General features: G+C 39.8%; 1 protein-coding gene across 6 annotated transcripts in view; it reads right to left on the bottom strand.

Moving 5' to 3' along the window:
- Nucleotides 1–4,563: 4,563 nt before the first annotated feature.
- Nucleotides 4,564–27,941, bottom strand: part of epb41l5 (erythrocyte membrane protein band 4.1 like 5) — a 63,426-nt gene continuing 40,048 nt past the window's right edge. For 4 of the 6 annotated variants that reach the window (XM_031561446.2, XM_031561430.2, XM_031561436.2 and 1 more), the window contains 15 exons: nt 21,037–21,125; nt 19,811–19,880; nt 19,318–19,487; nt 18,269–18,375; nt 18,055–18,073; nt 16,697–16,781; nt 16,410–16,501; nt 14,986–15,128; nt 14,664–14,764; nt 12,285–12,343; nt 11,288–11,369; nt 11,100–11,177; nt 9,511–9,561; nt 7,468–7,592; nt 4,564–5,250 (listed from right to left, as the gene is read on the bottom strand). In XM_031561446.2, the coding sequence (XP_031417306.1) occupies nt 5,184–5,250; nt 7,468–7,592; nt 9,511–9,561; nt 11,100–11,177; nt 11,288–11,369; nt 12,285–12,343; nt 14,664–14,764; nt 14,986–15,128; nt 16,410–16,501; nt 16,697–16,781; nt 18,055–18,073; nt 18,269–18,375; nt 19,318–19,487; nt 19,811–19,880; nt 21,037–21,125 (1,338 nt within the window). In that variant the 3' untranslated portion in view covers nt 4,564–5,183. Of the gene's footprint in view, nt 5,251–7,467; nt 7,593–9,510; nt 9,562–11,099; nt 11,178–11,287; nt 11,370–12,284; nt 12,344–12,778; nt 12,903–14,663; nt 14,765–14,985; nt 15,129–16,409; nt 16,502–16,696; nt 16,782–18,054; nt 18,074–18,268; nt 18,376–19,317; nt 19,488–19,810; nt 19,881–21,036; nt 21,126–27,941 lie in introns of those variants that run through there. The other 2 variants (XM_031561452.2, XR_006151508.1) reach the window with 2 other exon arrangements.

The following is a 27,941-nucleotide window of genomic DNA, read 5'->3' as shown; positions in this document are numbered from 1 at the left end:
ATGTGTAGTAACAAAAGCATACGTATAGAACATGACATTACAATACAGCAATGGGGCAAATGTAATTTCATGACATTAACCTGAAATACTAATGATCTGACTTTTGAAATCAGAAGAATGGACCAAGAAATGAATAATGCCTGTGTATAAGTAACTACAAATCCTCTGCTAAAGACTGAGGCTACGGGTAAGCCAACCTTTCGCCTACTGAAGCCATGTCTGTAGGGTATTCTTGCTAAAGTTGACCGAGTTATTAAAAAAACAAAAAAACAAATTGATCATCCAAAAAACCCATTCCAGCTTTGAATACAAAGTTTATGCTTATACTATAAAGATACAAGGAACTCTGTGTATGAGAAGGTTTGATGGTAATTCAGTTTTGATATACATACATACATACATACATACATACATACATTTTATAATATAAGAGATATTAGAATAGAAAGATATTTGATGTATTTGCAGAGAGATTTGGGGACGGCAATAAAGACAAAGATCGATGAAGATAGAGACAGTAAATGAATGTAGGTGGATAGATAGAAAGACAAAGATCGATGAAGATAGAGAGAACACATCTAGAGTTGGGGAAGGTAAAGACCGAAAGGTAGAGAGAAAGAAATAAAGAAATATAGGTTGATAGAGAGATAGATAGAAAAACAGGGAAAGCTTGAGTGAAGACCGAGGATACACAGTGTGTAAATACAAAGACATTAAGAAAGAGATGGAGAAATTGATAAAGATAATAAGAGAGAGAAAGAGATTGATTGGCTTTTTATCTTAAATGTTTTAAGTTTACAAACTCTAAAAATACATTGCATTAGTCAGGCTGAAGATTTATTAAACGAAATGTAAATGAAGTGTGTGAGTTAAGCTGTTCAAGCTCAATTAAGTGCAAACATCAGTCTGAGGAATACGAATAATAACTAGGTATACATTGAGAGGGAGTGAGACAGAGAGGATAGTGTGTTGATACAAAGACATTGAGAAAAAGATGGGGATGATGCTAAAGATAGTAAGATCAAGAAGATAGAAAGATAAGGAAGATGATGAAGACAGAGACAGACAGATAGATAGATAGATTTATAGAGAGGGAGAGAGCGAGAGAGGGAGAGAGAGCGAGAGAGCTGCACCGAATATAGCAGTGACAGTTGACTGTTAACAATTGAGTTCTAGAATGTTAAAGTTGCCAAGAGTCCAACATTCATTTGAATGGGAAGGTTTTAATTGTTTTATCTTAAATATCTTATTAAGTTTAAAGCTTACTAAATCCAAATTTAGATTGCCTATGTCCAGGCTGTGAAGATCAGACAAGTTTGAATGAAGTCTGTATGTGAAGTGGATCAAGCTGATTTAAGTCTGTATGTGAAGTGGATCAAGCTGAATTAAGTGCAAACATTGGTTAAAATAACCAGGGATGCATTTCGAGACGCAAGTGCGATTGCTCAGCAGTAGAAGAGGATCACATAGAGGAACCGCACGGATCTGACATGGGAATAAAAGCAGCGCACATGAAATTCTGACAAAATGTTGTCAAACAAACTATACAAGAACACAATATATTGATGAAGAGAGACTTCTCTATTGTCATCGTTCCATTACTATAGTCACTCAACATCTCCTCTGTAGGGACAGGGTGTACATGGTCTGTGTCTTCAAAACACAGCTGATCTTTGTTCATCAATACATATACATTATGAAAGCAATATGCTGGTGTATTCTTGTATATTCTGTTAAACAAAGTATGTGTGCATATGTGTGGTTTAAAGATAGATGAGTGATGAACGCAGTATTATTACAGGGAAACTGTTCCGGTTAACCAGAGTTGGTCGTGAGCTTATACCTGACTTGGCTTTCTTAATGTTTCTGTTAGAGTACTATCACATCATCATTCTTGCAAACTGATGATTATCAGCAGATGCATGCTTTTGCATTTACAGGTCACAGCTTGTTCTCATCCATAACAGATAACAGCACCCCCACAGAGCAAATTAAGGTTTGTCCTTTCCTACATTTGAAAGAGGGTGGTTGAACGTTTCTGCACTTTTTTTCTTTCTTTCTTTTCTCTCTCTCCCATACGAAACTAATTAATGTATCAGGTAAAAACAACATGGGATAGAGAACACATTTTTCATTCACCCACAGTCTTCCATAACTATAAAGTAACGGGTGTCGGTGTATTCCCACCGACTGTAGCCTATTCAATGGGTGCTGCAAGAGGTGTGTAAAACATGCAAGGTCTAGTTAACCTAGATATGAACTATCCTTGCTATCTCTAGCTCTAGGAAGCCATCTTAAGAGTTCACAGCTGCTAGCGTGTGTTAATAACTCATGTATCATGTTAATATGGCGCTGCACAGGCACCCTGAGGGTTTCTACCTTACCTTACAAAGATTATAGAGTGTTTACACACTTAGGAAAAATCTGATAAAAGTTACCTTCAAGCAGAGACATAAGGCTCACTTTAAAACTGTTAAACTAACATCAGGTAGCAACATCTAGGTATGTGTTGACTGGCATTGCACAAAGCAACAGCTATCTACCTTGTTTACAGAGTTGGTTTGTTTGCGTTAAGAGGCTAGCTACTTAAACGGGCCGTTTGCTTTTTAGAAACCAAAACGACGGTGACAAATGTTTGTGATTTATTAACTGAAGTGTGCTGTAATATCCCAATGGCTAAAATGTAGCTAATGTTAGTTAACAGGTGGTCGTAGTAGTCGTTTGCTACATGACTATTTATGGACAGTTGATGAATACAAAGCCAAACGACAGTGACATACATGTTTCATTTCATTACTGACGTGGGCAGTAGTGTTTAAAAGGCTGTATACGGGCAGATATTTAGGACACAAGCTAATGCTGGTGCCAGATCAAACATCAGCTGAAATAGCATAAACATGGAGTCGGTTGTTAAAAGGTTTGGAGTAACACCCTATATCTTCCATCAGTCTCCCTAAACACTAGTTTGGTTGCTTACTCAATCACATAGCACTGATTGAGCAATCACACTAATAATCTGCAACAGTCGTTCTTCTTAGGCACTGGGTGACATCACAAAGGCTGGAACTTTCTACCAGTCATTTCAATGGGAAAAAAGAGGGATGAAAAAAACCGACACCAAATGAACAACAGGGTGTTCTGATAACACGAATACGGCATCAGGACGGAGATTTCAGCATCGGAGCGGTGTCAATATCTCTAAACGGCTAGGAGGAGGAAATGGCACCAAAAAAATCGGGTGGAATACTAATAAAACTGAAGACGAACAGTAGTGTGCCTACGTGATTGAGCAATCCCAATAATAAACTAGATTAGCATTTTCTGAAGGAAATTAAAAAAAAAGAAATAAAAAAAAAGTATAAAGTAAAAGTTTGATGATTGCTTGCAAAGTATCAAACTCGCACTGACAGTAGTTACATTCCTGTACTTTTTATTCCATTTGTTAAGTAGTATTTATTGTTACAATAGGTCTCTATTGCTCGTAGCTTGATTGTTTTCTCCTTTGTATGTCGCTTTGGATAAAAGAGTCTGCTATATGACAATGTAAATGTGCAAAGAGAGAGACAGAGGAGAAACGCTAAAAGGAAGGCGCGAGAGAGAGATATGAGGAAGACAATGAAAGAGAAAGATTGACGATAAAGAAAGATGGATAGATAAATAGATAGGGAGGGAGAGACAGAGAGGGCTGCAGAGAATGTACAAATGTAGTATACAAATCTCAAAATGACGGAGCCTGGACGAAGTCAAGTTGGAATGAAGTTTCTACATGAACTGGTTCTTGAGGAACTATTTGAATGAAGTTTCTACATGAACTGGTGCTTGAGGAACTATTTGAATGAAGTTTCTACATGAACTGGTTCTTGAGGAACTATTTGCAGAAGATGGCTTATACAGATAAGAAGGCCATGGTTCCTAACAAGCACTATCATAAAAAGCAATCTGATAATATAGTGCTTTGCAAGCATCATAAAATAGCACATCCCAACTTTTTTTGAGTTTGGTAACCTTAACAAGAATACCCAGGCCATACGCTACTGTATAGACAGTGCAGAAAACTAGAACAGCAACTGGTCCTCTCTCTGCAACAGTCAACTCTGCTTGAAGAACATCCCAGATTGTGCAAAGAGAATAGAATCTCAAAAATAAATAAGGTTGATCCAAGAAGGCCACCTTTCTAGCACTGTTTCGGGTAAATCATTTCATACAAATCTGGTTAAAAAAAAACACCTGTATGACAAGTAGGAAAACAGAAAATCACACCATTCTGGAAGAAGTTCAGTGTGGTCACTGTGTCATCATGTTTTCACTACTCAATTCTTATTGGAATCTGCTGCACATCAGAAGGGAATCTATTATCGAAACATTTGCTAGATCAACTGTTCCACAGTGTTTTTACAAGCCTAGCATGTTCCACAGTGTTTTTACAAGCCTAGCGTGTTCTTCACTTACTGCTGCCACAGATTACAGTCAAATCCAGTTTTTTTAACCAGCCTCTAGATGTGACATTTCAGTAGTTAAATCGTTTTGATAGATCCAGTTGTCACCATTATTTAAAAGCCTATAGGTCATGCAAATACTTTATTTAAAATTGAATTAGGTGGAATAATACACAGACTTATTTTGGTGCCGTTTGTTTCAGAAGACAATGTAATCAGTGTAAGAGGACAATCTTTTAAGGTCAATGAAAATGGCTGATTCTTGTGAGGTGCCTCTAACAGTACATTTCTGCCGTATGATGATTAGTATTAAATTCAAGACCAGTGCAGCATTTTGCATTTTGTATGCATGACACCTTGCAAGTTAATCAGAATTCCAGCAAATACAACTACATAAGGAAAATTAAAAAAATGACATAAAATTGATATGATTGATGATTGATATGATTGATATTTTTTTCACTCATACCTTGTCAGTTAACTAAACATTCTGGGCAACGGGATTCAGAAGATACAGGACAAATGAGATTACACATAGCATCACCAGTGTTAATGACAGTGGAAGAAGTGGTCTGAGGTAAATACTTGCACATATATAAAAGGACCAGTGAAGACAATAGTAATAATATAGTGGAATAGCCAAACGCAGACTACATGTACAAATAGTCTGTGAATGGTCTGAGACATTGTCCAAAAACAAAATGCTGTGAAAAAATAATTGTCAATTTATGAGTGATTGGTCTGATCTTAGAGGTCCGTTGTTAGTAGTCCCTTGGGCTTGTGGTCATCATCCTTGGGTTGGGGGGCTAGGATGCTGTGAAAGGACAAAATGTTTTTAGTCAGTTGGGATTAGAATTGGGACGTGCTACGCTCCCTCACCTCAACCATTGGAGGTAGAGGTCTGCACTCCAAAGGCCAAACGTGTGGCACAGGACACGTTTGGATTGCGAGTGAGTGTGGATGCGGGTGGGGAAAAAAACTAATTTGTGTGCAGGAGCAGGACAAAGAAAGGGACACTGTCAACATATATGTATAAAATCAAAAAAGTTACTAAAATGTATATTATCTCCTTAAAGTACAGAATGTTATTCTTGTTCCTGGGTTGAACTAGGAAGAACTATTTTTACTTGAGCGAGCAAAATTTTAAAACAGATAGTGTTAGTTTGGGTTACCTAGCAACAGAAATAACTTTGCTAGTATTTGAAAATACAAACTATGCATCACAAATAAAAAAAATGCAAAACAATCAAGGGCATTGATCGTTTTAATTAGCGGTGAAGGGGTAATATTTTTGGTTGTGATGCCCATTCCTACAACTTTTAAATGGCTAGCAGCGCTCGCACCACAACTACAAAGCATTTCGTTTTCGGTGACATAACGTTGTAGGTACGTTGTTGTCCAATGACAAGTCTCTATTTGATCATGTGACGATACAATACGCTATAGTTAAACCAATTCGAAGGTCACGACAACCTACTTAATTAAGCACGGCACAACTTTACTCGTAACAATGCCTTTTAAGCATAAGAGTGGAAGTACTGTAGAAAAAGGCAAGAGAGAAAAGAACAGGAGGAGAAGGTGGCAAAGCTGCCTAACTTAGATTATTTTGGCTTTTTAACTAGCCCGTCAACTAGTCGCCAGCCCACGGAGTCCGCCACGGACGACTCCCCTGCTAGCAGCAGTGCAGCAATTCAGCTGGGATCAGCATCGCTGCCCTCAGTGGTGTCAGCAACCATGCAACAGGTAACCTACATTGTGTACACACCCGTCGCTCTTTGAAATATGTAAGGTTGAATAATTAAACACTATTTATATCGATAACAAACATCTTTGTTTAGCGTTTTTTTTTAGACGCGGGTGCGGAAGTAGGGAACGCTACGATAGTAACTAGCGCTCACTAGGGGGGCCCGTCATAATATCTTGCACCTGGGCCCGTCGTGACTACGTTACGCCACTGCTTCACAATCAGTTGCAACATGCTCTTTCTGTGTTTCCTGTAAGAGTTTTTTCAGCAGCAGTTAACGTGACTCCACCTCCCAGGCTACTGTTCCATTTCCACCTTGCAGATAATGGTTGGGGAGGGAGGAAGCCTCTCTATTGAAGACCTGCTCAGACCAGCTTGCACTGTGCCCCAGTGATTGTTTTGAGCTGTACCACACAAAGCTTGTCCCTCTTCCTCTACCTCTCTATCATATTGTGCTATGTTGATGCTGATGAAGTGACTATGGTTGGCTAGTTATTACCTTGGTTAGGCTGCTGACTGAGTACATGCATTTGTCAGTGAGAGGATTGCCCACTGTGGGAAGTCCCCAACCAATAGCACAGGGAATTTAACATCTTTTCCTGTGTAACTAAAATGACTACCATCAGTGAGTGCATCAGCTCTGCTATTTATAGTCATTAGAATGACATAGTACTGTGAATGTAGCTATCAAATAGTGTAAGCCTAGAATGATCTTTTATTTAAGGTAGCTATCAAATCGTGTCAATCTAGAATGATCTTTTATTTAAGGTAGGTCAGCCATATTTGTCTGGCAGTGGTACAGTATTGTAAAATTCCATGGCAATTAGAGTCCATGACAACTTTCTCTGAATAAACAGCACACCCCCAACTTACCTACTGGTTAGTGTTATTTATTTGCCCCGTAGATAAGGCCTGTAACATTAAACTACAAACTACTGTAACTTGCTAACATATGGAGCACTTTATTATTCAGAAGACTTTCATTAGGGATAATAAAGCAGTTGAATTCTAAGTCACTGTCAGCTGTGCACTGCTGTTGAATGCATATAGGGGAAACACTGCTGCTGATGCACATCCTGCACTTGTTCCCAACAAACAGTTTTCATTCTCAATAAACCGATGCGGTCATCATCTCCTACAGGGACACACTTAACACATGAAATCTACTTGCATAAGGGATTCTATATGGAGCATCTTCCATTGTGGCAGGACCAAAGAATCATAATGTACATTGATGCACAAAACAAACTCTGAATGAAAGCTGAATGAGATAACAAACAATTTTACCTGCTGGATTGGACATGGGTATAAGACAGATTTGTTTGCGTGGTCAACGGAAACCCAGCCTCAGGCAAGACTGTTGTCTTCTCTGTACAATCGAGGCCAATCAGCCCGTTAGTGAACGTGCCAGGCTAGAAGAGCAGAGTGGAAGAAGCAAGAGGCACATGAGAGTGGTGACCAAGCAACATTTAGAAGAAAAATAGAAATGGAATGGTCATCAAAAATGAATTTTTAACACTGAATGATCTTTTCACAATCTTGCTACAAAGTATGACCTTGTGTATCATCACTGTAAATGTACAGCAAACTCAAATGTACTTGTTAACATTCAGCTAAAATAATATCGAAGTGCGATGCGTGAGATATTTGATGACTTTTTACAGTATGTTTACCCTATTAGTAGTATTTTACTTTGACAAGCAATTCCAATACGGTCAAAACTTGTAACAACTTTGGTATTTCTGTCAGGCTGTGATATTTTGAAAAGTGTTTTGATAAGCTTGCCAACATGTGGGTTTTGGCAATACGGTTGGTGTTGTGCTGTGAAAGCATTTCTTCCTTTTTAGCATGGTTCCTGCCCCGGACCATCGAAGTGCAGAGTGCATTGCCTGGGTGGCCAGCGGGATTAACAGCGTGTTCATCTGGCCTTCACATGACCATATACCATCAAAATAAATTGATATCAAAACTAGTTTCCAATTAAATCATCTCTCTCTCTGCCGTTCTGCTGGGTAGAATTTATACAGACCATTTAGGCTGGTGGGATGGCGCTTCTGGTTGAAGTGCCACAGCTTCTCCGTAGGATTTTTGATCAGTAGGATTTTTGACAGGCAACTAGTTTTGGCATCATTGTCAAATATATTTTGATGGTAGATGGTCATGTGAAGGACAGATAAACACACCTGTTAATCCCATTTGCCATCCAGGTAATGCACTAGTTCTGTGGTCCAGGATGAAACAACCTGCCAAAAAGTTGCTGAAGAGAAGGAAAGATGACCAGAACCTATAGTACAGTTAGATAGGTAGATGTCCTTGTTGTTATACAGTGCTAAACATCCCAAATGGATGCTGCATGCTCTGTGAAGGTCAGTCGATCAAAGTCTTTGCTTCTATGATGAAATCTTTTCCGAGACACAGAGTCTACATATAGGAGCACATCACAGAACTGGATATCATCTGTATGCAGTAGTTTGGTTAGATAATCTTCCCCAAATATAAATCATGCTGACTGAAAAAAGGAACACACCAAGCACCTTGAGATACCCCAGTGAAAAGGTAAAGATTTGGAAAACACTCCCTTTCATGAGCATCACCCTGTGACAGGACTCAAACCAATAAAGGGCATCACTAGAGGGTTACCAGAGTAGAGATAGGAAGATCTGGGTGGCACACGCTCAAAGGCTACCAGCACATCTAGTCAGATTACAACACATTTCAAGAGTGGTCAATCCCTTCCCTGCCATCTGCTTATTGACAGCTAGAAGTATTTCTTTATAAAGCTAGCAGCTTTTCACCCAGTGAACCTCCACTCTCTCCCCATTCTAATGCCAGCATCCATCAAACAAATCTCCATAGGTTGACTGGACCCCACTCCCTCAACCTATAAAAGGTGGCAACCAGCTAGATCTCATCATCGTCCATAACGGAGGTTTCCGTTTCAGCTTCCTATTGCTTAAGGCTTTGGTGTACACAACATTTGTAACTGGTATGTTCCTGCCCCTTTGTGTTTAAAAGGAAGCAGGTATTCCTTGAGTGATCAAGTCATTAAAAAACTAAGGATTTCTATTGAACATTTCACATGAGGTACATTTTTACCATACAAGCTGCTATTGCGCAGTATCTCTTTAGTATATTGTTTAGTATCTGTATCCCAAAACTGCTTTTTATAATATGTTTATGCACTAGTGATTTTATGACAAAAAAATACAAAAGCATACTACTGACATGTAATTGGAGCATGTAGCATCCTAAAAACACGCTTTGAGAAACATAAGCCTAAGGATCCATCTTTGATTGTTCTGTACACAGATGGATTAAATGAATACTCACAGCAGGTGTTGGGATGATCCATCGTGGAGAGATCACAGGCTTAGGCTGCACCTGGAAGAAACCCAGATTTTAGCTTCCTTTTGTAGAATCAGCCCAATCACTGCAATAAGCAATCACTACAAACTTAATTTATCCAGTAACACCAACAGCTTACAGCTCCTTCCTAACTGGCACCTTGACTAGCGCTTAACTTGCACTTCAGCAGTTACATTCCTGCACTTCTTCTTCCTTTCTAGGACGTTTTTTTCCAATTCTTATGTAAAGTAGTATTTATTGTTACACCATGTTTTTTATTGCTCTTAGCTTGACTGTTCTCTCCCTTGTACGTCGCTTTGGACAAAAGCGTCTGCTAAATGACTAAATGTAAATTAAATGTAAATGTAAATAACAAATCAACTTGTAGTTCTTGCTTCGCTATGCTAGTTACCTATGTCTTTCAGAGCATATACTCTTCAGAGCATATACTCCTCTCTAGTGACAGCACTCCGTCACACTGCCCTCCCCTTCGGGAAGCAAACCCTTGTACTTCACACACACACACAGGCATCCCTCACGCAACCTCCAACCATACTTCTCCCATCCTAGGGCGCCCCACACACTAGTGCTTCACCCGTCTCTGGGGTCCCTCACACAGGGGTCAACAACCTGGGGGTCCCTCATACGGTTTACATACTGGGCACGCCTCCGATGACCTCACGGCGAGCCATCCCACTTCTGATATGAAACACTCGGCCTAGCTTACAGCTCCTTGGCTGTTTCTCCTTCCATGATAGCCATGGAACGCAATCTGTGGTGATACGCCTCCGAGTCAATTTCAAATTTGTCAAGGATTGCCAGTTTAACCTTTATGTAATCTCTGGCATCCTATATATCCACTGCCACCTAGGCAGCACGGCCTTCCCCGACAACAAGGGAACTAGATACAAGGCCCAGTTATCCAGTGGCCACTGGTTCGCGTATGCGATCTCTTCAAAACGTGGTCAAGTAATGTTTTATGTCATCATCCTCAACACACTGCAGCCTTAGGAACCTCTTCTTCCCTTCTTAACTTATTAAAATAGGAAGTCAAGGAAAGATCCTCTTTCTGCATCACTCCGAAGTCTGTGACATCCACCACACTGCCATCTAGTGGTGGAAGGGGCAACTCTTGCCCCTTCGCTTCACTGACTTTAGCTTTCTTAACAACTGCAGGGGACAACATGTGGGTGATTCTATTATGTTTTGGGATTTTCTAGCAGCGAGTGGGAAGAATGTAGTGTGTTTTAAATATCAGCAAATTCGGGTTGAGGTTTGAATAAATAAAAAAAATCATACATATTTAGAAAAAAGAGCACGTTTAAACAACATGTTATTGTGAATATTTTAACATGTTGACAATATTCTACAGATTAAAAGTGCTGCTGAAGATCGCAGTGAGGGACAGACAAAAATCTGCATAATTTGAATTATTCTAAATTACATTTTATACTGAGGATTGAAGATATAGTAATAAAATGTATTTTCTTTCTTTTCTATAGAAATATATACGTATATATAAAAGACGCCAATTTTGTGTAATGATAGAAATATGACAGACAGCCAAAACTTACAACAGGAGTGGAGTCTGTAAAATCTATCAAGTTCTCAGTCTGGGTGGCTTCCTGCATGTCCCATTCATCCGATTTCTCCTACACAAATAAACCATTAAGGTTAGTGGAAGTATACGTCCAGTAGAAAGCCACATTTGATTTGCAGTACACTGTATGCACAGAATAGAACAGGATTTACAAGGTTTTACCTTCACGAAGAGGGCAGAGTTTACAGATTCTAAAGGCATCTGTATGTCAGATAAAATGAGACTGTCTGTCTCAAGTTCAACCCTGGAGAAATAGAATGAGAGAGTTACTGAGCCACCACTACTTTACTTCCTATTTACTTTTCACACTTGCCTTAAAGTTTCCTGCTACTTGCCTCAAGCCACATCTAATATGGCCAAACACTGAATGTACTGTATTCGTAACGACAGAAGCCCCCACCACTGTCAAACTTCTTCCATTTGTGTCTTGGAAGTCAGACAACTACAATATAGTTGTATTGTATGTAACAATTATTATGTGGAGTTATATAGTACACCAAAAGTCTCTTAAGCTTCCCTCTCTAATCACAGATCGAAATAATAGGCTTCATTTTAATTAACAGAAGAACAGACATAACCCCATTCCCCATGACTTCCGTACTGTATAAGCATGTACATAAACCCATTCATACTGTATAAGCATGTACATAAACCCATTCATACTGTATAAGCATGTACATAACCCCATTCCCCATGACTTCCGTACTGTATAAGCATGTACATAAACCCATTCATACTGTATAAGCATGTACATAACCCCATTCCCCATGACTTCCATACTGTATAAGCATGTACATAAACCCCAAGGGACACGTAGGGATCTACTCACTCCTATCCTGCTAAGAGTATTTAATTGGGTAATGAACAAGACCGAGAAAATCTTCCTAGCAAAAGCTGTTAATTCCGCAATTTCAAAAAGGGCAAGATATAGAGAAAATATATAAGAAACCCTCCATATACACTAATAAACATATGTAAGAGTCCATGCTGTAAACAGGATAAGAAACGTAATGATGTTTGGGTAGCAGAAACAAATTACCTCTGAGGTGTAACAACCAGCTTTGGGACAGGACCGTATCACTAGTTTGGCAAGCATTTATCTCCCTATTGTCAAATGTGCATTACAATCTGTCCAGAATGGACACAAATAGAAGCTCACCTGGACAAAACCTCTCTCTGGCTCGTCTTTTTTTCAGTTCCTGTATTGACACGTTCCTCCTGCAAACACAAAAAGCAATTAGGGGTGGGGAGAGTAGAGTATTTGGCAAGTATTATTGTTGTCAACTGAATCAAGTATTATTCCTGTCAACTGAATCAAGTATTATTGCGGTCAACTGAATCGATTCTTCATCACACGACACTAACAATCTCATTCATTTTTCAAATGTTAGTCATTTCAAAGGGTTGCTCTGAAGTTCTTTTGCAATACTAGACTCTTGGTATTAAAAGGCAAGTGAGTGTTTTATCCACTTCCAATGCAAGATATTTGAACTAACTAGTTACATTTTAGTGCAGTTGCTTATACTTGCAGTTATTTTTTTTTTAACTATGATTGATTCCATCCAGTGAGAAATAATACATCTTCCATTTGTGAGTGGACGCTGCACTGGCAGAGCAAAAGAAGTCGCCAAAAGGAAGAGATCTGCCAGTTACCTTCAAGGTTGCCTCAGCCTGTGCTTTCAGACAGAAACTCTTGTGGCCTGATCATTGGGGGCCTGATCATTGGGCTGCTATTTACAGAATTCCGACATTTATCAGGCCTTTTTGCTATGTCCTCCTGAAATGTAAGTATGCAAGTAAATCTATTATATTTATAATGGACATTTAACCCTTTCAGTCAGCCACGCTGAGAACATTTTGATCATTTTGGTCAAAAATTTGTGGGCACTACAAAATCCAAAATTGGGGAAAATCTAAGATGGTGGAAGTTGACGTCATTGTGTGTTTTGAACTTGCATGATTAAGGTACCTTATTTTTGAATTTGACAGTTTTAAAGCCACACGGAAACATACTTCCAAATGTAACCCACTGGTGGCACTAGACTGTAGCCATCTTAGCATACTCACTACCTGGCTAAGCACACCACTGTTTTACCTTTGCCATTGTTCATGTACTTGATCTGTTTTGTTCACTGAACATGGTTATTTGGTAGTTGGCTTTGCCGCACCCTACAAGAGTTAATGTTAGTATTGCTTCTCAGAGACATAGGGTGTTGCATGCATCACTAACCATTTCCCTCTTCTAACTTGGCACCGTAATCACACACACACACACACACACTTCACATTAATTGGCCTTAACATAGCCACACATGCGAAGGGTCTGCTCATATGCATGCGGAACTACGCTGACTAAACAAAGGAACACACGTACACATTCTTTCTGGCATGCACCCAACAGCACTCGAGCACACAAGCTCAGACACACACACACACACACCCTCTCTTTCACACACACACACACACACACACACACTGTGGCGTGTATCATGGAGCCTTCACCATGCACGCCCAGTTTTCTAAAGCCTCTCACTATTTTTCCTCCATGATGGACTAATGAAAGTATTTTCCCTATTAGTTTTAGTAATGCTACAGGATACCAAAGCCATCATACAGCCTCTCTCGTCCACTCTGCTGCAGGTTCAAACTGAGGTCGCTGCTTGTTCAAGAATGGTGGACTCTTTTAACATTGAGATCCCGTCTTTAAGACAACACATGCTCCACACTGGGTCTTCCAAACACATGTGCAGGCAGACAGTAACTGACCCTCCTGGCCGACTCTCACCCTCTGTAAGCCGATCATTGCCACGCTTTTATTCTACCCTGCAGCCTGACAGTCAGGAAGCTGCTCTTGCTTCCTCTTCTCCTTCCCCTCACTCAGGAAAGGTCAGAGGCATGTTTTTGGGGAAACCACCTATTAAAATACAGTTTCCTTGCTTTGGTAGGAAAGATGATGATGCTGATCCATTGCGATATGTGTAGAAGTGTCACGACTACCTTGCCCTGAGCCCTCTGCTAGATGAGGATATCATCGCCACCCTGCGTAATGTTCTCTATGGCACTGCCCGTGACTGGTGGGATGTGGCACGTGGAACCATTACCACATGGACTGAGTTTGAGAAACGTTTTCTTTCTGCTTTCTTATCGGAAGATTATGATGAGTTGGCTGAGAGAGTGCGGACCCGCGTACAAGGAGAGATGGACACACACACACACACACACTGCTCTTTAGCTCTTTAGCCAGATACATTTAGTTAGATTATATATTGTGTGTTTTATTTCTGATCATTACGTTAATAAATGCTTTGATTTATATACGCTGGTCTATTTAATGTTACGCAAGAATGATTGTCGTCAACCTCTTCTATTCAGACCTTCAACCTTGCTATTAATAGGGTAACTTTGGTTGGACCAACTGTACCTACAAAAGGAAACGAAAGGAAATGGAACCCAGCTCAAATATCTTTGTATTCATGCATGCAAGTTGTCACCAACCCATAAGCCCATCCATTCCATAAGACTGTGGCCATGTACTGACCTGGGTGCTCATAGTCTTACTCATGGTTGCCATGGCAACCTGAGCGGGAGCAGAGTGTGGAACTCTTTCTATGTCCGATTGCTTCAGGCATGCACTTGTGTCTGAGGGCAAAAAGAACATCATAGAATGCAACTATGTTTCTAACTACTCTGCTCATTAAACAAATGTTGGTTTTTTAAATCACTTTTCTCATAGTTAAGTGAATCATTTTGTCAAATTATTTGCAGTGAGGAATTTCACACTTCCAACATTAAAAAGTAGAGGTACACTTTATAGTTAAGGAACAGTTTGAAAGTAAAAGTGTGTATTTGATCGTGCTTACCTGTAAAGGAAAGACACTCCTCCATGACCATACTTGAACCTGCCTCCTCTGTTTGGCTGGCCGTGCCCATGGGCTCCTTGGCCTCATTAAGGTGTGTTTCCACCAGGTCAATTGACTGTAGCTTGTTGATTGTTGGCAGTGGGCTGAAGGAGGTTGGTATGAAACATTAAAGGGGGCCAAAATACTATCAACCGTCGGCCTCAGCTAAGATATTATTTATGATGTATTTCATGAGCAGAAAAAGGCTTGCACATTGCTATGGTACACAAAATATTCCAAAACACATCATTTAAAATAGTGACCAGTACTACTGAACTCTTCACAACAGTATCTGCTCAGAAGACTACATCATGTTGCAGAACACAGGAATCTCCATAAAAGGGAAGATCTAAAGGAGAAAATCTTTATCAAAATACAATCCAAAAAAAGAGTTTAATACTTGATCAAACTTTGTGGCGTATGTCGGGTAAAGGACATTTCAGCTATGTGTTTTTTAAGATATTAAAGAAAAACGAATAACATTTCTCCCATAGACTTACATTGGGCCATTGTGACATCATCATAGGGTCATTAAACTGGCTTGCACCTGTGCTTCACTGACACCAAGGTTCCAAGGTTCCCCTTTTCTCCGTCCCTCTCCATTCAACTCTTTTTTCACCTTTTTTTATGTTAGCTTTCTCTGACTCCTCTATCCTTCCTTCCATCTTATTTTCTCCATGCCGTATCTATATCTTCCACTCTATCCATCGATCATTCTAACATCTCCTTCCTCCCCTCTGTCCATTCTCTTTCTTACTTTCACTCATTCTCTCTCTCTGTAGAACCTCCATCCACTTGTTTTTTCTATCCCTCTCCAACTCCTCTCTCACTCTATCTCTCTGAAAGGAGAGAAAATGGACTGAAGCAATCTTTTCCCTCTTCACTCTTTCTTGTCACTCTGTGTTCATCCATAGCCACTCTTGTTCACCCTCCTTTCCTTTTTTTTCTTATAATTACTCTGTACATCAATTCCCACAATTTTTTAACCTTTTTATGTTAGCTTTCTCTGACATACTTTCAACCAATATGACTACCCTAGCACCCAGCATAGCAACCACTTAAATTATCATAGCAACCACCATGACTACCCTACTAACAGCATAGCGACCACCTCAATTACCCTAGCGACCACAACTATAATGACAACCACCATGGCTACCCTAGCAACACCCTAGCGACCACTACTATAACGACAACCTGGCAACAACCATCGCAACCACTATGACTACCTAGCAACGCCCTAGCAACAAGCACCCTGTCACTACAGAAAATGTTGTTCCAGTCATTCAAACAATCACTTTGCCTTAAATCTGCCAAATCTTACAGGAGGTATAGGTAGTGGAACAATAGATTGCCCATCATTGCTCTGCATTACAGTAACTCACCTCTTCTTGTCTGATTGATCATCACATGGAAGTTTGGGGAGGGTTTCAGGTGAGCCTGTCACAACTGGTATGGCCATCCAGGAAGGACCGGACTGATGGTGAACAGATGTACATAAGATAGGTTGAGACCTTATCCAGTAAAATCATGACAATGCTTTTTCACTGAACTTATATTTGATCTGTCGGCAGTGAGTGCAAATCTACAACACATACAGGTTCTTAAGGAGGTATTGAATGAGATCTACAAGACATATAGGTTCTTAAGGAGGAATTGAATGAGTTCTTACCTTTCTGTCTTTGCTTGGGCTTAAGCCATTATTGAATGGGCTAGGGACACATGGGTGAGAGTAAGAGTAGCCATTATTGAATGGGCTAGGGATACATGGATGAGAGGATAGGAAGAGTAGGCAGAAGCAACATTTCCAACACATATTATGAGAGGGGTATTTTTAACAGGAGGCAAGCTCTTATGCCACTATAACTGGTTCTGCCACAGTACTATTGAAGAATATTGGTGGTTTTAGTTCATGACATTATTTTATCTAATAACATTATATATCATATCTGTCCCTGTACATTTCCCTATCAAATCAAGAACCCTTTGTCTGTAACCATGCCAAATGGCTAGTGCTATTATACATTATACAATTTAGATCAGCCAATGGCATTCAATATTGACCCACAGTGATAACTTGTTCAGCAAACCAGCGTTTTACTTAGTTGCTACATGACAGGTGCTTTCAAGCTAGATACAAAACACAATGTGTATGTTGTGAAAGATGTGTACGATATCCAAGTTAATGTTGACTAAAATAGCCCACTGCTGCTGTCATCTCAAGCCATCACTATGCCCTTCTGCTGTTATGACGTTGCATGAAAGCCATGACTAGTCTCTCTTCTCTTTCTATTCCCCACATCCAGTGTCAAATCCAGTGGTGCAGATTTGGGAACAAAGGTACCATCTCTCAGTACTGAGATGGAGAGCCCGTCAGAGACTGGATATCTTGTTTTCAGGGGTTAACGTTTGGATTAATCATCGCTAATCCCTGTAATCCATGTTGTCATTTGTCGTACTGATTTGTTCATGTATTATTTCTGATCAATATCATTTTGGTATTACTCTGTAGATTGGAAACAGAAATGGAAACAAAAATGGAATATGCTGACAAATAATGTAATTTCAAAACTGTATTAATCCCTGATCAATTTGTTGTAAACCTAGCGTCTATTAGTGATCATGAAAACTGCAATATGCAACACTATTGTTCTAACACTAACACAACACTAGTGTGATGACTGATGACTGTATTATGGCACATGTTATGATACATTTCTGACATGGTTTTGTCAATGTTGTAACAGAGGGTTCATATTAAGTGTTACCGACTAACCACAAGTGCTCTATAAAGCACAGAGTATGTCTGTCCCCACTTCTAGACGTAGAACATGTAGGATCATAGTGGGAAACATTTATATAACATGTAGGAACATTTATATAACATGTAGGATCATAGTGGGAAACATTTATATAACATGTAGGGACATTTATATAACATGTAGGATCATAGTGGGAAACATTTATATAACATGTAGGGACATTTATATAACATGTAGGATCATAGTGGGAAACATTTATGGTACTCACTTTAGCATTTTCCTAGGAGCTGCAAGACAATGAAATACATCATTAGTGGACTACACAAGTAAATGTGCTAAACTAATATCAACAAATAACTATTTGTAAAATGATACCAGTTTTCCTGACAGATATATGTTTTGTGGTAATCTGGGCAAGCCCATCCCCAACAGAAAACAAGCTGGACCTGAGCCATGACCTTGCCCATGACCTTGCCACTCACCCAGATTCTGCATGGTCCTCCGTGAGTAGCGTCGGCTTGGTCTACGCTCAAAAGAGGCTGATCTCCGAGCTTTATTGCCCTTAGTAGTCTGGTATTCTGTCTTTCCGCTACAAAAAAGTACCAAATACAACAGTCATACAAAACTTGAAATACTATCTGACAGCATTTCAACTCTATGTGTTTCTTGTGCTTTTTTTTTTGTTCACCCCTCTTTTGTACTTCTCAGCCAAAGATTTAAATTTCATTTTGCGTTGCTTTTACCTTAACTTAAAAAGCGTTGTTTGTTATTAACACTGAAAGATGCACACAAAAAGAAAAATATCACCCAGGTCATTCAGAGATTGTTACTGTTACTAGGAAGATGTCACCTATCAATCATCAATTGAGGCAATAGTGGTTCAGGAAGTAGAGATTCAGGCTGTTGAGCAATCAGAAGGTTGCTAGTTCGATCTCGACTCCTCCTCACAAAGACATATGCTTTTTCTCCTTCAACCGACTGACAATGTGGTAGACGTTGCTTAAATCTCTACCACTGTGGAAGAACCACACATACTCTCTCCTAAGTATGACATAATATAGTATGACATAATAGTTTTGTTACTGAGTAGGCAAACGGAGTTTTTTTCTCTTCGCAACTAGAATGCCGAAGCAGTGTCAACCGGTTATCAACGTGATGTAACGTATAGAAATTCTGATCATAATTTTCATTCAGATTTGTAGGCTTAAATCATTTGTAGCCTAGGCATATATTGTATGTTGATAACTATACAAACGTGTTTAGTGATTCATGCATGTTTTAATAAAAAAATATCAGCTATGCTTTAGTCCCTGCAGAGGAAATGCTGACTGATTGTATCTGTATGCTAATGTAATAAGGACTACAATCTCTATTCACCCTTACATGTGGTTCTTCTATCATTTGTACCATTTCCTAGGACAAAACACTTGGTTAGCTACAAAAAAAATGTGTTAATGTGTGGATATCTCCGGATACCTCCAATAAATGTATCTCTTTATTACTTCCTCGTTAAAAATGGCATTCCACCCACCTGTAGCGAAATCGAGAACCCATCCGAATAAAGCCTGAGCGGGCGGACCCCTTCTGCACAGGCCCTCTCAGGCGGAAGAACGCGTGGTGTTCAACCGCACACTTCCACAGGTGCTTACAAGCCTTGGGGTGATCCATACGGAACACAAATGTATGTTCCTGTTCTTTTCCCTACACACAAAAGCAATATTTCAAATCAGCAAAACTGAAATGGAGCTTGTCTCCTTAACCTAAATAACACCAAATGATTCTTTTTTTGTATTAAGTTATAACATTAATACATAAAATTCACAGTCACAAGTATTTCTAAAGTATATAGCCTTTTTGTAAGTGTATGTGTGCTAGGCAAGTATGAGTCACCTTAGTGAGAGATTATTATTATGATTATTATTATTAGAGATTATTATGGTGCCGATGTGCTTGGCTTCTTCACTGCTACCGCAGATGGATCTTATTTTTGAATCTATTTATTATAAAATGATACCCTGCATTACCTGTTCATCATCTTCTACAACCACAAGAGTTAACTTGTTTTTCTTGAAGTCCAGCCGAGTTATCTTCGGCCTAACATCATGCGTGCACACACACACACACGCACACGCACACACGCACGCACGCACGCACACAAAGGAAAAAGAAAATAGTTGTACATACATGCAGTGAAGGTGAGACAAAATAAATAATTTATGCTGCTTACCATTTCAATTTTATTTGAAAGTGTATACAAATGGGAAAGAAAAGTTTTCCTGACTGAACTTAAAAATATTCCCAGTGGTGTTTTGTGGTTTTTAAACCAAATCATCTGTTTGGCCCCAGTCTATACATTTCCTGCTTCACCTACATCAATTCTACAGACATCCTTGGACTTAAATAATTATAATTATAAATAAATATGAGAATATTTGTATCATTAACAATTACGTTTCACATTTATAATCATGATGCTAAAATAAATAAAAGCACTACACGAACCCTGCAAATGGCAGTGAATACATAAATAAGCACTAAACTCAAATTGCGTAGATATGGCCATAGTGGAATAGAATGGACACATCTACATTCTGTAAATAAACATGTGAATATCCATAACTAAAATATATCATTATAAGGCCTAATAAGGAGCTGGCGGGGCGTTTATGTATGCAAATTCAGGTGTACGAGAACGATTTAAGAATCAATGGCATTCGGGTGAGCACAGATTAGAACACTTTGGCGGTTTAAGAACACATTTTCACGCGTTCATGAATCTGGCAGGGATCTTTCTGTTTGAGAATGAGCACCATTGTCTTTGGCGGTTCTGCATCCTTCAGCTTGTCAACAAAGGCATGTGTACCGCTGTCCATGAGGGAGGAGCTCAAAGCGTGGTTTGTGTTTATGACAGTGGTGTAAAACCTGCAATTACACTCTGCAATGGTAGGGGGAGCCCAATACCAATTCTCCCAGAATGGGGCTTTAAGACTGTAAATGTGAGGAAAGCAAGTACTCTACAGTAGATGGAATTCCAATATGCCTGTAACATGTTTGCACTGACCAGCTGGCTCCAACCTTCACCATAATATTCAACTGCTTGATACAATCAACAGTAATACCAGACTCCCTGCCCTGAATCATTAAATGACTATTCAGTGATTTAGAGCACATGATGACATGCACATGGGTACACAAAAACAGTCCACTCAGTGTACCTTTCTCATTCAGTGTGCTTTCAATACGTACTCACCAAAAAAAAAGGCCTATCTTGGCTTCACCTTCAAACACCAAAACCCCAGTGGGGGTAAGCCCTAAACTGTATTCATTGCCATCTCGAGCCTGAAATGAAAAGAATAAGCAATTGTTAGCATACAAAAGATTTTAATATTTACAAAATACGTACACTAGTGTACAAGAAAGTGAAGATTGCAAAGAAAAATACAAACTACCGCTGATGGCACTTTACAGCGCGGTAATAAGTTGGTAGAATCATCTAAAATCATCGTAACATCTCATGACCATCCACAAATTACGTAAAAATTTTAATTACGCCAAGTTGTTTCTAGTATCTTGTAGTTTATATGTAAATAGTGGTAGTATCTTTCAGTTAATTTCAGTTTATTTTAATCTTTTTTTAATATAGTAGAAATAGTGAGATTTACTGATGGGTAAAATGACTGACAATTTCATTACTCCATCTAAAATCTCATCATTACTAAGGAACAAATTATTTTTTTTTCAATGAAAATTAGATGGTATCAGGGCTGCAAAATGCTGAACTTCCTGTTTCTATTTCTCTGAAATGCCTATGTCTAGCCATTGGACTGAATGATGGTCCAAATAGACTGATGCTTCATACAAACTTCATTTTCAATACGTTTATTGTGATAACAACATGGTAAGAGCTAATGACAAAATAAAAAAACAATACATAAACAAGACAACACCCAGGGCATGCTAATTTTCAGTTCATTTTAGTTGAATCCATGTTATTAAAAGCTAAACTCTTTAACCCATAAAACAGAAATATATATAAAATGACTAAAATAGCTAAAAGAACAAAGCACTTGTATATTTGATGTTCCTCACCCGTAGCTACTAGCCATTTACTCCTTGAATACAACACTACTGCAGCTTTACCTTTACATTGGATCTATGTGAACCTTTTCACAGGCGCTTCTCCTCACTAACATCCTATTAATGTTCATATTCAGATATTAACCCAAAATACAAAATGAACCAATATTCTTGTAAATGACCCTGTTCAACAAGGGTTTCCTTCATTACATTTATTCTAAAACCTTTTTTGTATTATCTGAGTGAACATTGAGGACATATATTTGTCAAGCGCTTCTTTTCCTTGCACACACAGAGGTAAAGCACACAGAGGAAGTAGCTTAGCCAACAGAAGTGAAGTTCAAGGTTCAAGGATGTAGCAGTTAGCATCTGACTGAGAGGGTGAACAAAGAGAGCTTTGCACAATACAACAACAAAAAATCAGGCCCTACCTGACTTAGTATGCCACCCAACCTTAGTATGCCACCCAACCTGGTTATCTCTGGCCCCTTCCAGTGGTAGGGCCAATGATTTTCCGCGATAACGGAAAACGGACAGGATTCGCAGAATGAACACTTTGAAACGGAATTGCAACTTTCAGACGGAAACATCATTTTGTGCATACAAATCGCCCAAATTCCCCTGTATTTTGGGCTGCAAGGCTATATTTCTTTCAAATAAACACAACAACGATTGCAACGATGAACAAACATTAATTAAAGAACAAAACCACTGAGAAAATGTCACGTCTGCGCTGAACTCTGCTCCAGCCACGATTGACCCACACACCTCCGCTAAAGCCACATTCAGTCACATTCACTCGCTCATCTTCCCAATCGCATTTAAAACAAAAAATGTTTAGTCTTCTGTTCTGTTGATGGCTGGCAAACAACAATCTAAGAAGGGCACATATTATTCACTCATTTTAAGCCATTAATCTACCTCAGGGTGAACAAAATGAGCTGAAAACGGGAAAAAAAACGGAATTCACCAAATGTGAAACGCAAAATGCATTTTTTTTAAACGGAAAGTCACTGGCCCTACAGTGGGTCTCCCGGCATGCACAGTAAATACCTTACAGACGGTCCAGACTGTGGCGGTGTGTCTGGCTTTCGATCAACCCAAAAGGGCACATCACTTTGCTACCCATGGCTGCCTGCACTAATGCTTGCCTACAGAGTGACTGGGTCTGCACCCATCTACCTGAACTCATTCATACAGGCTTATGCTCAATCTCACCACTCATCTCTTCCAACAGCACCTCCAACAGCTTAACATGCCTCACACGTACTGTGAACTTCTTTATCTGGGGCCTCATATACAAAGCCTTGCGTAGAATTCCTACTAAAACATAGCGTACACACAAAGCTGGAAAGCTGCATATGCACAAAACAATTCAGATGCATGAAACCTTGCCCACACGGCATTCCACACACTTTTTCTCTGCACATCCCAATCAAGGAGAAATTGAGCGCACATGCACGAGTACCACACTCCACCCTCTCTCCTCCCTCAATTCCACTCATTTTAGTATGAGAATGAATAGAAATAGTTCCTAGGCATCCCGTGTTCCCATTGAGACAAAATGGCAAAAGCAAGCAGCAGATCAACCAAAAAGGACCTTTCAGCAAATGCGAGGTGGAAGTGCTCTTATCTGATGTAAAGGCAAGAAATGTCATGTGGCATTAATGACAAAGAGTAACAGCTGGAATGGGCATAGTGTGGCAATGGACAACACATAGGTGGGGTCCAAGAGCTGCACAATATAATCCTTTTATAATCCTGTCTCCTTAGGAGAAATGAATCATGAGCTGATCCAAGCCACCGGGCCTCTATATTAGTCAGTTGCATTTCACACTTATTTTGCACCTTGATCGAATGAGTATGGTTTCAATCAATCACTCCGGCTCTGGCTGCACCTTGATAGAATGAGTATACCGTAAATCCTCAAATAAAGATTGGGATTCAATTAGAGGCCGGGCTTCAGATAGTAGCCGGGGGCGTGGTCGATACGGACAAATAAAGGCCGGGCCCCGTATACAAGCCGGGGGTAAAAAAAAGGTACCAGTAGCCTATTTTACTGTAGCCTACCAGCATCAGTCCATCAGCACAAAGCAGACATCACAATTTAATTGAATGCATTTCATAAATACATGTTCTCCTCATGTTTAATGTTGTTGGCTAAATTTTAATGGCTGTTTGCAATAAAAAAAGAAATGTTTCAGCCTACAAGGCGAATTTGTTATTATACAGTTACTTGCCTAAACGATACCTCTTTTTAATGATTTTGTTGCCGTTTCGTGATTGTTCTTCAGGCTAATAGAACTTTAACGTCCCAGATGTTGCGTAGCAACCCATTACTTGCTGACTTCAAGTAACAATGACTTTCCGATACGTTAAATGACGGACTTCTTGCGGATTGATATGAAAGATGTGAATTAGAAGCACAAAACCCGTTGCCAATGACAGCGGTCATTAACTTTTCGAGGTGGTGAATATCAAGAAATTACAGACCTGCTAACGTTGGGGTGCCCCATTCAAATCAACGAAACTTTTTTTTAACATTCTGAAGAGCCGTAAGAAATAAAGGCCTGCCCCTAATACAAGCCTGCCCCAAATACAGGCCGGTGCGCTGTGCAGCCTAAGTAAATAAAAGCCCCGGCCACTATTTGAGGATTTACGGTAGTTTCAATCAATCGCTCCGACTCTGGCTGCAAATTGTGCTATAATGTTAAATTGGTCAAACACATCCTATCAGAACTGTATACACCTGTCCCATCCTGACCGGTCTGCCAGTTCCCTCTGTTGCCAAGGAGCCCACTGTGGTAAGCACTTCTAAGGGAGCGGGCAAATGCGTGTCCTCAGAGCATTCCACTCTTTAGCCAACCCCAATTCAGCACACAATTCCAAGAGGATAGCTCTTGGAAATCTGAAACGGTTGATAAGCCAGATATCATCATGGGACAAAAAAATAAGTAAATAAATCAAATTGGCCATCTGCAATATCCTCTTAGAAGGCCAAAACTGCCATTATTAGGACACTTTCTATACTCACATGTCCATTACTCACTGCATGTATCAGTACTGTACAGTCAAGCCAGAGTCTGCACACCCCTTTCACCTTCTCCATGTTCTATTACGTAACAGACATATTCTACAATAGATTTCATTTTTTGTCTGCCAAAGTGAAAACAGGTTTAGACATGTGTGCTAATTTATTAGAAATCTAAATGTAAAATATCATGTGTGCACACCCTTTGATATGACACCCAAAAGGGAGCTGAGGTGCATTTTGTTTCCACTCATACTGCTTGAGATGTTTCCACAACTAAACTGGAGTCCACCTGTGATAAATTCAATTGATTGGACATGAATGGGGATTGCCAACACCTGCCTTATTAAGGTCCCACTGTTGACAGTGCATGTCAGAGCAAACTCCAAGCCATTGGGTCAAAGGAATTATCTGCAGACCTCAGAAACAGGATTGTGTCAAGGCCTGGATCTGCAGCTTTAAAGGTCCCAAAGAGCACAGTGGCCACCATCATTCGTAAATGGAAGAAGTTTGGAACCACCAAGAATCTTCCTAGAACTGGCCGCCCAGCCAAACTTAACCAAACTTAAACTCCAGCGTATCCTTGTGGAGATGGGAGAACCTTTCAGAAGATCAACCATCCAGGCCTTTATGGTAGAGTGGCCAGATGGAAGCCCATATCACAGCCTGCTTGGAGTTTGCCAATAGGCACCTAGAGGACTCTCAAACCATGCCAATCAAGATGCTCTGGTCTGATTAAACCAAAATTGAACTTTTTTGCCTGAATACCAAGCTTCATGTCTGGAGGAAACCAGGCACCGCTCATCACCTGGCCAATACCATCCCTACAGTGAAGCATGGCGGTGGCAGCATCATGATGTGGGGATGTTTTTCAGCAGCGGGAACGGGGCGACTAGTCCTGATAGAGGGAAAGATGAATGCAGCTAAGTAAACTGAGATCCTTGAAGAAAACCTGCTCCAGAGCGCTCTGGACCTCAGACTGGGGTGAAGGTTTAACTTCCAACATGACAACGACCCGAAGCACACAGCCAAGAGCCTTGAGTGGTCCAGCCAGAGCTGTATTAGCCGCCAAAGGTGCAGCAACCAAGTATTAGGCTAAGGGTGTGTACAGATATGTAACCCCTACATAACCTATTTTTGTCAGTAAAATAAAATAGCATATTTTCATGTTTTCAGTTTTCACTTCGTCATTATTGGCTATTGTGTGTAGATGTTTGAGGCAAAAAATGAACTCAATCTATTGTAGTAGAAAGTGAAAGGGGTGTGCAGACTTTCCCGCTTGACTGTATACACTGTTTTCACAGGGCCTACAGACTCATAAACAAACTGGTAAAGTTAGAAGTTGTGCTAAATAGCCTCTAAGTGTGGCCAATTGACTAAAACCATTAGAAGTACGCCAGATATACTGTAAAGTTGGTGTGGAGGAACGCACACCCTCACGCACACACATGAGCGTTTAAGATGGCGTACACCACGTTTTTGTACATACGCAATTGTACATAAGGCTCCTAATATCTTTGCACTTTGTCATATTGAGTAGAATTAGTACTTAGTGCTTACTCCAAGGTCACCTAATTACTGAAGATTGATTGTTGTTCCTCACTTGTAAGTCGCTTTGGATAAAAGCCAAATGAATAAATGAAATGTAAATGTAAGCTCTCTAGCACCACCAATGGACCAAGTGTGGTGGTACATCTATTCACATAACTTTTGAACTTCCTGGAGGAAGTAAAAAATTGGCTTGGCATTGGATTCCATGGATCAAAGCACCCAGTCAGCAATATTTGCCATATTGAATTTTCTACCATATTGGATTTTAACAAAATGTTCATCAAAAATGTCAAATTTTCACAATTGTCAAATTTTGTCCAATCTTCACCAGATTTGCCACAGATAATCTTTTTCCCATCAGGGAAACACAAGCATCGGAATTTTAGAACATTTCAGTGCGATCAGGAGATGTGATGATACATCACCTGATTCCCAGCATTTTCAAATCAGCCAATCATGCAATTTCTGATATACAATTCCTCGACATTGGGCGCGCTCCTCCCCATAGGAGAGGTGGTGATCCTGATAAGAAATTACTAAAGAGAGGCTTTTTCGATCTTTGAGCTCAAATCTTTGTTTCTTAGTGGTATGAATAAAAATATGAACTATACCTGTTTTCTGTGAAGACTTGATTACGTGTGTTCTGTGATGTGGTTAAAATCTTAACTCTATATATAAAAACTAAACTTTTAGGAGTTTCCGTTACATACAGTATAACCCCTCCACTACCACCTGTCTCTTGTTCTCTGGCTACCATCCACAATCAGTGACTTGTTTAAACTTCGTGTCTAGTTGCTACATTAGGAGCACTGATAATAGCAGCATGATGAAACATTTACTCCAAAGTCCGTAGTTTTAAATAAATAAGGGGGAAAGAATTTGACAGACTAAATGACTATTCAATTCATTTCAGTTCTATACAAAGTTGGTTTGTTGTTCTCTTTGAGTGCCTAAAAGGTGATCAGGGTTGGTATCCCAGTTTCTTCCCTTTCCTTAATCCGGGTTGGTATCCAAATTCCAACCCTTACCCTAACCCGGTTTCGTATTCCTGATGGGGGTTACCCTTACCTGGGGAGCCCACTGCTTAGCCTACACATAACTGTGCTGTGCTCTCCCACCCAAGAGCAGACGAAGCAGATTGATCACAATATACTTGGCTTACAGACAGGGGCGAATCTAGGTTCCCACTTTTGGGGGGGCTAAGCCCCTGGTTAAAACCTATTCTTTTTCCTGTGTCCCAGCAAAACTAGGGGGGTCTGGGGGCATGCTCCCCAATGAGACATTTTTGAAAATATCCTTTTGAAATAGTGTCCTTTAGTGGGTTTTAGGAAGATAAATGAACAAATTCAGATTTAGAATATGGCGGAGATAGGTGCTAATTATACTGTAGCATGGTAGGGAATAGGGCTAGATACGCCCCTGCTTACAGACAAAGCAGTTGCAACAAGGACTAGTGTGGAGTGGCTCAGGAATTAGTACAGAAAATCACAGCACCA

This window comes from Clupea harengus, chromosome 2 (assembly GCF_900700415.2).
Source record: "Clupea harengus chromosome 2, Ch_v2.0.2, whole genome shotgun sequence".
Taxonomy (NCBI): Eukaryota; Metazoa; Chordata; class Actinopteri; order Clupeiformes; family Clupeidae; genus Clupea; species Clupea harengus.
The sequence above is the reverse complement of the archived record's forward strand: the minus strand, read 5'-3'. Positions and strand labels throughout refer to the sequence as shown.